This window comes from Phaseolus vulgaris, chromosome 4 (assembly GCF_051622355.1).
Source record: "Phaseolus vulgaris cultivar YP4 chromosome 4, ASM5162235v1, whole genome shotgun sequence".
Classification (NCBI taxonomy): domain Eukaryota; kingdom Viridiplantae; phylum Streptophyta; class Magnoliopsida; order Fabales; family Fabaceae; genus Phaseolus; species Phaseolus vulgaris.
The window spans coordinates 44163826-44177070 of NC_143501.1; the positions used below are offsets into that span (position 1 = coordinate 44163826).

The window sequence follows — 13245 nt, forward strand, 5'->3', positions numbered from 1 at the left end:
TTATTTTATTTAGTTTTTTTACTGATAAAAAATAGTACATAACAACACTACTTGACACTCTTTAAACCCTGAATTGGGCATTGGTACCAGTAAAAAAATATAATTAAAGCAGGATAAATTATGCATCATACAGAATCAAGATTTCAACTGTGTCATGTAGAATATTTCCTAAACATCTATCTTAGCCTCCTTAAACACAATTATTTCTATGATCTCCTTACTATGTATTCTTGTGAAATTCCTTTTAGTTACCTCTCTCCCCAAAATAACCCTCCATGAAAAAAAATAGAGCATTTGACAGGACTTTAGTAAACCAAAATTGTTGAAAATCCTCACAAATTGAATTAGTTTTTTTTTAATCGATAATAAAAAATAAGTAAATTGAAATCACTTCAGGATGATTCAACTCTTATACCCAATGTCCAAACACCGATTTCAGCCTAAAACCTTTAAAACTAACCAGAACTAACTGAAAAAACACTATCGTACTCTCTATTCATATATATTCTTATTTATGGTACCTATGGATAATGAATTTGTATGTGTTTAATATCCATCCTCATTGAGTAATGCCTATATTTATTCACATTTGTACCGACTCAAATATTTATTTAATAATTTTTTTCATAAAAAATATTTTCTTTAAATAAAAAAAATCAACAAGTAAATATATATATATATATATATATATATATATATTAGTTTAAAAGAAGAAAGGAAAGTATAAAATATTAAAGAATTACATACACTTAGATTTTTTAAAACCTTGCCTTTTGTTAGACAATGAGAAGAGAAAAAAAAATCTGTTTTTAAAAATAATACTAAATTAAAAATGAAAATCTTTTTCAAAAAATTATTTGTTTTTCGTATAATGGACTCATTCTTTCTTTCTTTATCACCCCACGTTCCACATGATCTGAAGAAGAATTGAAGAAGTCAAAGTTAACCCACGGAAGTTGAAAATAGGAGAATGAGTGAGTTCCTTTTATCGTAAAATCTATACAAAGATTTTGCACAGTGAATTGTAGTTATATGTAGTCATCACCTACCCACCTTTACTCTTCCATATATTATATATAGCTGCCATTTCTAATGATAAGCCCTAGGCTTAGAGAGACATCATAGGATGCATGTACTCATGCATACAAATTAAGAAACATATATAGTTTTTTTTAGGATCTGAAATAGTGTTGTTGAAATAATGTAATAAGAAGATACTCCATTATTTCTACAAACATTGTGTACTTTAGTTGCCACTTGTATAAATTTTTACTTTTGAAAAGGATATTTATTTCAATCTTTTATGTTTTCCGCAACTGTTTTATGTAAGAAGATTGTAATGCTTTTAAAACTATAGATGAACCTGTTTTTAAAAAAATATTAAGACAACCAATGCTAAATATTTTCTGGTTTGGTATGCATGATAAATGTTGGAGATCCACATCGATGAACTTTAAGTCTAACTCAACTCCATAAAACCGGCTCACAGAATTGAGGTTTGTACAATGATCAAATTACACTATCATTTGTAGAGGTTTATGATAGTACACAATGTTTATAACTATTTTTTAAGAGTATAAAAAATTAATTGACCCTAAAATTTTACAGGGTTTTGTTTGATTGAGACGATAGGAAAAAGGAAGGAAAGAAGAAAAAAAGTGAGTGAAAAAGTTTGATTATTTAGATATAGAAAAAGTGTCTTGAAAGTGAATAAATTTAAGATAAAAAAGTTTGTTGATGATTTGATTAATGTGATTGAAATGTAATTTTTTTAATTGTATAATTTAATTATTTATCAAAATACTTTGTCTAAAAATACGTAAATTTTTGTTTTAAAATAAATATAAAAGTATATATCAAAAGGTTTTTAATATTTATATATTTATGAGGAATATTTGTAATTAAAGAAAATTTTGGCGAGATTAATTTTTATAACTAATATTATTACGTAAATGAACAAAATTTTGTAATTATAATTCGTAGTTTATTCTTTGGACAATAAATAAATAAATAAATAGTTCATAATAATTATACATAAAACATGAAATTTGATTGATAAACGTGTTTAAACAACAATAAAAATAAATGATTAATCAATTACAATGACAAAGTTAATCAATTATGATGACAAACTTAATTGATTAAATTTTTTATATAAATCGATTATAATAATTTGTTATCTGTGATTAATAAGACAAAGGTCATGAGTGCACACAAATCTCACATTCATGCAGGGACAAAATGGTCATCTCACCTTCATTTTCTTTCTGCACAAATCATCCCTATTTACCTTAACTAAACCAAATTGTCACTGCATTGACTTTCTCAACCCCCAAATCATCCTAAAGACTACATTACTCTAAACAAATAGAGGCTAGAGTGTTAAGGTATTATGTGAAAAGTGTCATCGAGTGTGGAGGTGAGTAGATTTTATTCTAATATGTATTAAAAATAATCACTTGCTCCATTTGAAGTTAAATCCAAGAAAAATTAATTAGTCTTTTCACTATTAAGAAAACTATAATTAGTGTCATTTAATTTTATTAAGCACATTTATATTTTTTTGTTGGGAAAGTAAAGAAATTAGATGGAAATAAAGAGATGAGTCCAAGTATATTAGAACTAAAGTGAAAGTTAAAGATGTTTGGTTGAAAATAAAAGTCCTACCATTTATTTCCTTTCTTTCATATAGAATAACCTATATAAATATCATCGTCTTCAATTTTTAAAAGTATAATTTAAATTAACTAAAGAATATTTGTATGTAAATAAAATAAAATAATTAAAATATATTTGTAATCAGAGAAAAGGTTTGATTTATTCTTTATTCTCTTCATTTTTTTTTCTATTACCAATTTTATCACAATATCACTAGTACAAAATCTCGAAAAGACAACTCTAAATAAAGACGACTTTTATAAAATCATCGTTAAAAAAGAGACGACGATAAACTTGTAATTATTTTTTTCTAATGACGGTTGCTCTAAGAACCGTTGTTATATGGTGAGGAGAATATAACGATGGTTGTCCTAAGAGTCGTCGTTATATATAGAGGGACATATAACGATGGTTGCCCTAAGAATCGTCGTTATATGTAATCCTTTTTTACTCCCGCACACGCCCGCATCTTCATCTTCACTTGCACCTTTTTGTTTCTTTCTTCACTTGCGCACCCATCTTTTCCTTCTCCCACTGCCAACTCCTTCTCTCCACCACCATAAGTTCTTCTTGTCACTGTCAGCGCCGATGACTGTCGCGTCCCCTGCTCCTCAAGGGGCAACCCCACCTACGCTAGCGCCGTCCTCTGCTCCTCTGGGCGCATCCCGCCAGCGCCACGCCCCTTGCTCCTTTGCATGCAGTCCTCCTACGCCAGCGCCTCTTGCGAACCTCCCCTTCAGCCCTCCTCTGCGCGTCAAACCCCTATGGCGTGCATCTAAATAGCGCCAACCCTTCACCTCCGTGCGACAACACGCACATTGACAACATCAACCATACACCGCTAGCACCTCCACCCCCACACGCTGCCAAGACTGGACTGAGGCACGATGCGATGCCTCCCTAAACTCTACCCTAAATTTTTTAAATAATTTTATAATAAATATTTGCATGTATGTGTTGATTAGGGCTTGTGGGAACTTCATTTAGTGGATATTTGATGGAGGATTCTTGACATTGAAGAGAAGAGTGATAGATTTGGAGTTTGACAAAAATTAACATGAAGAAACTTCAAACAGCCATAACTTTTGACAGAGAAGTTGGATGAAGATGTGTAAAAAATGAAAGTTGTTTGAAATGAGGTAAAGAATCACATGAACAATATCCGAAGGGGATTAGGGTCCACTAAAATTCCAAAAATCCACCGTTTACTATTATTTTTTTTATATTTTTAAGTATTATTTATGTATTTTTCAGGTATTTTGAGGTTTTCACTAGCGCAGAAATGCTAATCAAATGCGGCTATTTTACATTTACAAATGCGGCTATAGAGCCGCATTTGATCAGCACGCAGTTGTAAATCAGAGAAATACAAATGCGATTTACGAATGCAGTTATTTGAAATAACCGCATTTGTATATTCTTCTAAATGAACTGGGGTTTTAGGGGCACGTTGTTGGTGAAGAGTGGAAGGGGAGAAGAGGAAACACGGTAACGGCGGCGAGTGCGGCGGCGGAGCGACGAGAGCGAAATGCGACAGCGGCGGAAGCAATGAATACACCTTCAAAATGCAGAGCGAAACCCATTAAAAACGAAAGCAATATGGAAAGCGAAAGCCATTGGAGTTTAATGCAATTGTTAGGGAATGGAAACAAGAGAATGAGGGGCAATGCAGTTACGTACCTTCGAAAATGCAGAACTTCGCAACTAGAGAAAACGAAGAACAGATATGAGCGCAAACAGAGAATGAACGAAACTGTTGAGCGCGTAAAATTTTTAGGGTAAAAACCATTTACAAATGCGGCTAAACGTAAAAACCGCATTTGTAAATCAAGCTTTTTGATTTACAAATGCGGCTATTTGAATAACCACATTTGTAAATCAAGCGCTTCGATTTACAAATGCGGTTATTTAAATAACCGCATTTGTAAATCAAAATAATTTCAAAAATGCCACCGCGTTTTTTACGAATGCGTTTAAACGCTGAAGCGCATTAAATAAGGAGCGCTCTTTTCTTATTTTTGTACTATTGTTTAGTTCTCATACTTAAACTTGTCAAAAAAATTTAAAATTTTGCATGATGTTTCCTAGTATAAATTAGAGATTTATCAAACCATTATGATTATGATTATATTACATTCACAAATTTATTACTCATACATTACATTACATTACATAACGTTATGTGTGTGTTCTAACATGAAATCTTATTATTTTAGTGCTTATTCTGGATATAACATGTTGAGTGGGAGGAGAAGTGCAAGTGCAAGTGCAAAAAAACTCACTTGGATGCACCTTAAGGTAACTATGTATAACACTTTAGAATGACATAAAACTTTTTCATATATTTATAAAACTTTTTGTTGACTTTGATATTTAAATTATGATATTACATGCATTATTGTTATGAAAATTTGATATTTTATGCAGGATTAGAGTGAGTATATAATAATAAAATATTTTAAAAAAATACACTTATAACTTTGTTATAATTTTTTTTTTACTTTTTATTTATGTATTTGGCAGAATGACAGTTTTTCAACGTGTCTACACATGTTGTTAATGTGATTTTATAACGATGGTTCTAAAATTATTATTATAAACAACTGATTTACAACGACATCCGTAATAACAACGGTTTCAGAATCATTTTTATATGCTATTTTTAATCGTTGATAAAGGGGTTTTCTGTAATAATATATATGATGTTTTTTAGATTGTATATTATTTTGTAATTTATAAAAGACTCAGGATGATATAATAATAATTTAAGAGTGAATTTTTCTATATTACAATTATTAAAAATATAAGAAAAAAAAAATCTTTTACTGATAAAAAATATGAATTTTTTTGAAATATTATAAAGTGGTCATTTTGATTACGAAATTGTTAAAGAAATTTTTTCTTTTTGGTGAGATTAATAGTGTGTTTGTTTCAACATATTTACGGTTGGCGAAGAGGGAAAGTGAGAAGGTTTCCCTGTTTGGATCTGCAGATGAGGTGGAAGGGCGCTGAAGGATGGGAGAGTAGGCTAAATGCTTCTTCACAAAGTAGTAGAGAAATATTCATAAATATGTAAAATGACTTATATACCCTTATTCTTTCACAAAATTTATTATAAATTATTCACATTCTATTTTTTTAAACAGTACTGCACATATAATAAAATATTAAATATATTTTATTCCAAATATATTTAAATAATTATAATAAATATAAATTAAAATCACTTAATGTAAATAAATTAACTTAAGTAAAAAATAAATAAATGTTAAATAATAAAATTATACTTAAATTTTAAATTATAATTCATTATTTCTTTCAATTTTACATTTTTTATTTATAAATGAAACTTTAAATTATTTTAATTAATTAAAATATGAAAAAAAAATCATTATTTATTCTTCTTTTATATTAAAGGGTAATTTTGAAATCTTACAACTTTTATTATTCAAAATAATTTATAATATTCCTACAACCATCACATTACTCACCAATTTTAATAAACTTTCTCCACACATCGACTCTAACATACCTCAATTCAAACAACTTCAACTTTCTTCACAATTTTTTCATACTTTCACTTCTCCACACCTTCAACTTTCCATTTTTCATTTTCCACACCTTCTAATCTAAACAAAGCCTAAAGAAATATTAAATCTAAAGAAATGTTAAATGAAGAGATTATATTTCATATTATAATAATTGAGTACATAAACCCACATAAAATAAGTTTATTTTGTTTGCATTAAAAACATGATGAAGAGTTTAACTTTATAAATTAATAAAAGAAAAAGGTAGTACAATTTGTATGAAGGTAAAGAAAGAGAGAGAGAGAGGGGGTATAATATTAAATGCAATGGAAGGTACTTTAAGGGCCGACAAGTTACATCAAATTCTGTTGCATGGAGATGACATGGTGTTATTGTAGTGACTGAATCAACATGAATTTTGGGGTTTGATCCATCTATCCCTAATAGCAGCAGCAGCAGTAGCACACTACTACTAGCAGCAGCAGCAGCAGCAACTCGTGACTGCTACAACATGCCATATCCCATCTCACTCTTCTCATCTCTCCCTTTCTCATAAAGCTGCAATCTCTGCAACCATCCATCCATCGAGCTGTATGCCATCATGCTCCACACAACACAACACACCACTCATGCACACACACACATCTGTACAAATCTAAACTAAACAATCTCTGACCCCTTCCTTCACTTTTTTCTCTTCACTCCTTCCTTGCATTGCATTTCTAAAACCGTTAGCTATAGAAACACAACACCACACAACACAGAATGAATGGCATATGCCACATATCAGAAGAAGAATTCAATTCTCTCTCACTTTTCTCCTAAGATCTACCCTTCTTAGGCCGGCTGCAACGTCTCTTCCCCTACACTCTCTCTTCTCTCTCTTCATCATAATACTATATATGTACGCACACACAGACACAGTCACGGAGAGAGATGCACACATACATCTTCCTTCTTTTCTTTCAAACTTTACTTTTTCTTCTACAATCACTTTTTATACATTTTTTTCATTGTTTTATGAAAGACCTAAAACAAGTTATAGAACTTGATGCATAAGTAATGTAAATGAAGAAGGAGATTAACTGGGTTGAAAGAATATTGAAATGTTTTGTTGAAGGAGAATTTATGTTTATTGTCCTAAAGAGAATAGTGATGAAAAAGAGAGAGAAAAGTGTGGTATGTGTTTTGTTTCAGAAGGTCTATAGAGTATAGTGCATTCCCTCTTTTGTTTTGTTTGTCACGATGAGTATATAGGCAACGGATATTTTGGTTGACTAGAATTCCAACTATGCGACACTCGTGTTATTTATAGATTTGCTTGCCCTATTCACTGGGAATCACTGCTTCACTCATATGTTGGGATTTGAGATGATAAAGCTGTTGCCACTTCCAATTTGGCTTCTTCCCCTTGGCTTATAATGTTTATGCTACATTTTAACATTTCTTTTTTAAATGTTATTTGGTAATAAAATGTTACTTTAGCCACTGTTTATATCATATCAGTTTATAATTGTTATATTGTACAGGGTAATTTTAAAATTACTCAAAACTTTTTATATAAAATTTATATGTTAATAAAAAATTATTTTTCTATCTAGTTTAGTTGTAATTGTATAGAATTATCAACATAAGAATATTTCTTTTAGACAGAGACTGTTTGTCAGTTTGGTTTTGATCAATATTCTTAGTCAATAAAATCCTCTTTTTTACCATCATATAGTATATCAAAACATTTTTTTTTTATGATCAAGTAGGAATTAAATTAAACTGGCTCTCTAAAAAGTGATCCAATCCTTAAAAAAATAAAATAGACAAAGAGCACCTATCAACCTACCACTAAAAAAAAATTATGAAATAGAAACCAATTTAGATATAAAAAATAATTAGTTGTCATAATGACAAAATTAGAGACATTTTAGAGACTAAAAATATTTTTTTTTTTAAATTAGTTTCTATTTTTGTTAAATGATTTTTAAATTAGTATCTAATTAGCAAAAGTTTGTGCTACCAAATTTAGAATCTAAATAATTGGTAGTTAAACCTTGGTTGCTAATTAAATACCAATTTAGAAATCATTTAACAAAAATAGAAACTATTTAGAATTTTTTTTTAATTTTTAAAATAGTCTTAATTTAATCACTATACCAATAATTTTTTTTCTATTTCATGATTTTATTGTAATTTACTAAAAAAAAAATCAAAATGAAAGTTGAAAAGGTAATTTGATCCAATTATGATCAAAAACATAATTTGATATTTACTTTGTTTTCGGTGTAAATTAATTAAAGTTGAAAAGGTAAAAACTTAGTGGAATAACAGACTAATCTAAAAATATAAAATTGGACTCTTCTTTCTTGAACTGACCCAAAAGAATTAACCTCAAATGAAAAACAATTGATAATATTCTTTATAATGACATGTTTGCGTAAACACTTCTAAAAAAATAAAAACAAAAAAAAGTTAACCCTTTGTTAATGTATATTTAAGCGTTTGTCCCTCTAAATTAAACTGATTGAAACATGGGCTATTAGCAATTTACACTTCCTTTTTTATTACATACTTCCTTTATTAGTTTCGTTTTTAGGATACTCTCTTTTCGAATGTACCTTCTAGTACACATTTCTATTTTGTTGCATTTTAGAAAGCAATTATAAATTAATTTTTTCATTTCCACGTTTCCAAAATGTTAAAAAAGTATTAATTTTAGGCACATTCTACATTATTCTTTCTAGAACACATTTTATTTTCTTAATTTGCACAATAATTTTCAGAATATAAAAAATGAAAAGAGTATTTCAAAACGTACTTTTCAAAATGGAAAGAGAATATTTTAAAAAGTACTTATTAAAATACAGTTACCATGAAATAAAAAAAAAAAGAGAAAATAATGGCAAACATGTCATTTTAATAAAAGAATTAAAATAGGAGTGCCGTTAGCAAAAGAGGGTAGTCTAAATAGCAGGAGCCAAATTCAAACCCTATTTCCAGCACCAGTTTGCAGTTCATAGGCCCTGTTTCTCTCTCTTTCTCCTAGAAAAGCAATCTTGCTCTATAGGAGAACTATATGTAGAAAGAACATATATAAACAACAAATGCTACTTTAGTTGTTTGCATTCAAGAAAATTTTGAAACTATATACTTGGTCTTAGTCTTATAAATACTTAAATGGTATTGAGTTTTTTTGTATGAAAAATAAAATGATTCAAACTTTTACTCTTTATCTCTTATTATTTTTTTTATATTCTAAAAAAATAAATAAAAAATTATTAAATAAAAAATAATTTTAAAAATAAAAAATAATTAATTATTATATTAAATAAATTAAATACCATTTTATAAAGTAATTTAAATTCAAAATTAATTTTTATTAATCTTTTAAAAATTAATTTAAGATCTAAAATAATTAATAACTAATGTTAGATAACAATTTAAAAACTAATTTATAAAGTTTTATTAATAATAAAAACTACTTCAAATATTAATAATTTTTTAATTTATAAAATAGTATCTAATTTAATTAATATAATAAGAAAAAATTTAATTTATATTTAAGGATTACTTTGTAAAATATGCATTTTAAAAATATACTAAAAAGTATAGAGGACAATTATCTATAATCTATCATTCACAAAGCATGACCAATGAAGATAACATAACACTTTCCAAATAATTATAATATTGTGAGAGAAAAAATTTCTTAATAAAATCTTATTCTCATCAAATCCTTTCGAGCATTATGCACTTGAAATGAAATCTATGGAGTTAAAGTAGTTGTAAGTTGAAATGCTCCCTGTTCCTCTCTTCCACAAAAGGAGAATTTTCTTCTCTTTCTACCCCTTTTTCACCTAATAAATATTAAATACACGTAAAACATTCAAGAAGATTCGTTCTGAGAAAAATAAATACGATGTTGTAGCCCCTAACAACATTGAAAAGGTCATATATAGAATTGCGTATATAGACTCATAGCCCCCCAATAGATTCTAGACCAGAAAACCTAGTCCTGTGCCTTTTACCCACACCTACATAACATTAAATGGTCTGAAAAGATACCTTCAATTCTCACAATTTTAGTTAATGTCAATCTCATTTTCTCAAACAGGAAGAAGATGCATATTAAATATAATAAAAAACAAATAAATTATATCACTTTATACACATCACTTGGTACTTTTCTTAGCTTGGATAGTATCAATTTTGTCATTTTCTTCATCTCCATTTCTGTTACTCAAAATTATGATCTCTTCTCCTAAGTGCTGCCTACACCATTCTTGAGCCATTCCACCACCTCTTTCATGTTAGGTCTCTTATCCGCGCTGGTATCAGTGCATCTAAGAGCTATTGTGATCACATTTTTCAGTTGCTGCAAATCAAATTTGCCCTTCAAATTTGGATCTGCAATGTTGCTGAAGAGACCTTTGTTGACATATGGTGTGGCCCATTGAACGATATCCCTTTTCACTCCTCCAGGAAATTTCTCAATTGGTTTCTTGGCACTGATAATCTCCAACAGTAAAATTCCAAAGCTGTAGACATCACAGCTCTCAGAAACTTTTCCCCACATGGCATATTCTGGTGCCAAATATCCTAGGGTGCCTTTAACCTTTGTGGTAAGATGGGTCACACCATCTGGTACCAGCTTTGCAAAACCAAAATCAGCAACCTTGGATTGGAATTCAGAGTCCAGAAGAACATTACTCGCCTTTATATCTCTATGTATGATGTGAGGAGTTGACTCATGGTGCAAATACCTTATCCAAAAACAAACAGATATTGACAAAGATCAATTATTCAAGTATATAGTAATCTTAAATGATGCACGAATGAAAAATGTTCATATGGAAGCATATATATATAGTTTTGGTACAGAAATAACCACTCTTGAAAGCAAGCCAAAAAATACTCAGTTTCAAAAGATAACTTGCAGGAATCTTTACCATGTCTTTTTTATCATATTATTCTATGTTTCTTTATGTTATTTTCACCATATACATATTATTCTCTATTTTATTTATATTACTTTCTCTATATTATTACTTAATGTATTTTTTCTGTTAAAAATCCTACATTAATTAGATTTATAACTATATATATGGAGAAGATAAACTTACACTAAACCTTCAGCAGCTCCAATTGCTATGCTCATTCTTCTTGGCCAATCTAACTGACATTCCTTAGCAAGTGGACCATGCAAATGTGTGAGCAAGCTATGATTAGGCATGTAATCATACACAATTAACCTTTCATCTCCTCCTGCATAGAATCCCCTCAATCCCAACAAATTCTTATGCCTCACTCTTCCTAATACTTCCACTTCCACTGCAAACTCCATTTCTGCCTTAGCAGTCATTGTCTTCAATCGCTTCACTGCAATCTGAAAGTTTCAAAATCTATATGCATCAGTTCATATCTCAAAGAAAAATGATATGCAAATTTAAGTTGTGCATGCAAAAGAAAATACGCATGCTTAAACTTTTTATTCACTTATATACTATTAAAGTTCTTATAATTTCCACCTACCTATAAATTATGACAATTTTTATCTCTAGTCAAGTTAAAATTAAGGACTAAAAGATATTATTATAAGTATAATTGCCTGAACGCCTTTACTTGTTCGACCAAAATAAACACTTCCAAATCCACCCTCTCCAATCTTATTATCTTGATGAAAGTTGTTTGTTGCTCTAAGCAACTCCTTCAAGGTATACATTTCCCATGGATAACCCCTACTGTTCTTCTTCTTAGCAATCCTGATATAACAAAAAGGAAAAAACAAACAAATATATGAAATAAAATTATTATAATTCACGAATTTGTGAGCATGAAGATTAAGCAGATATAAGAAGTTTGACGAAAACCATACTGAATTTTGCTTTGCCCTTCATCTAAGAGGAAACAACAGTATTGTTTGAAGTTCATTTTTTGAGGAGGAATCTTTAGAATCCTACTTCACTTTGACAGAAGAGAAAGTTGGAAGGGTTGAAGGGATTGAAGATAAAACAAAATGAAAGATAGGCTCAACTCAGACCCTGCAAGAAAGAAGCATAATTTAAACCGGCATATGCAAAGAAGACACAAGATGTTTATGGTATCGACAAGGGACTACCTTGGAAGTCAAGGACTTTGAAGGTTAATATAATGGTGTATACGCAAGCAAATTCAGTGTTATTTTATGCCTTAAATTTTGGCATATGCCATTGTTTGCTAGCCTCGTTAAGCTTCCTTTTTCATTGGAAATGTCACACATTTTATATAAGTTTTGGGATAAACAACTCAACTCAATGCTAATCTGAGCTTAATTATTACAATACACCAATTAGTCTTACTTCTTGCATAGATAAATTGATGGTCCTATTAGAGCTTGATTTAGATGATTTTAACCAATGGAAAGTGATGCTGTCACTGCCATCCCCACTTTTTATCAACGGCTAAAATTTGGCAATGGAAGCAAATTCCATGGTTGGTGTAAACTATAAGAAGATTTTTAATTCTGTAAACTTTTTGGTTTCTTTCAGTTGACAGAATGTCTTAATCAAGCTCAAGTATATGAGCTGTTACCCTTTCACATCATGGAATTGAAAAAGAAACTCTTAAGCATATAAGGGAGCCTAAAAGGCCATTACATGATAAATCATGTGGAAATTCCAGAAAAGTCTTCTATAGCCATTTTTCCTAGAAAGATTAAGTATAGAAACATCTATCACAGAATATTCACTTTTAATCATTAATATATTTTTCCACCCCCATATATTAATATATATATATATATATACTAAAAAAAATTCATAAAATAAAAACTAATTTTAGAGACATAAAATAATGAGTAGTTATAGTGACTAAATTAGAGACTATTGAGACTAAAAACACTTTTGGTTTCTAAATTTTGTTAAATAATTTCTACATTAGTATCTAATTAGCTACTAAGATTTTAACTACTAATTATTTAAATTTTAAATTTGGTAGCAAAAATCTTGATAGCTAGGGAGATATCAATTTAGAAATCATTTAACAATACTAAAAACTATTTTAAAAATCAAAAATTTTTTTAGTTTCT

General features: G+C 29.2%; 1 protein-coding gene across 2 annotated transcripts; it reads right to left on the minus strand.

Moving 5' to 3' along the window:
* Nucleotides 1-10101: 10101 nt before the first annotated feature.
* LOC137837708 (PTI1-like tyrosine-protein kinase At3g15890) lies at nucleotides 10102-12496 on the minus strand. 2 transcript variants are annotated; one of them, XM_090301896.1, is made up of 5 exons: nucleotides 12298-12496; nucleotides 12055-12220; nucleotides 11788-11941; nucleotides 11303-11565; nucleotides 10102-10942 (listed from the first exon to the last, which is right to left on the minus strand). In XM_090301896.1, exons 2-5 carry the CDS (start codon nucleotides 12108-12110, stop codon nucleotides 10441-10443), a joined length of 975 nt encoding a protein of 324 aa, XP_090158022.1. In that variant the 5' UTR covers nucleotides 12111-12220; nucleotides 12298-12496; the 3' UTR covers nucleotides 10102-10440. The 2 variants fall into 2 exon arrangements, with proteins under 2 accessions (XP_090158022.1, XP_090158021.1); XM_090301895.1 differs by having other exon boundaries at nucleotides 12055-12300.
* Nucleotides 12497-13245: the final 749 nt, after the last annotated feature.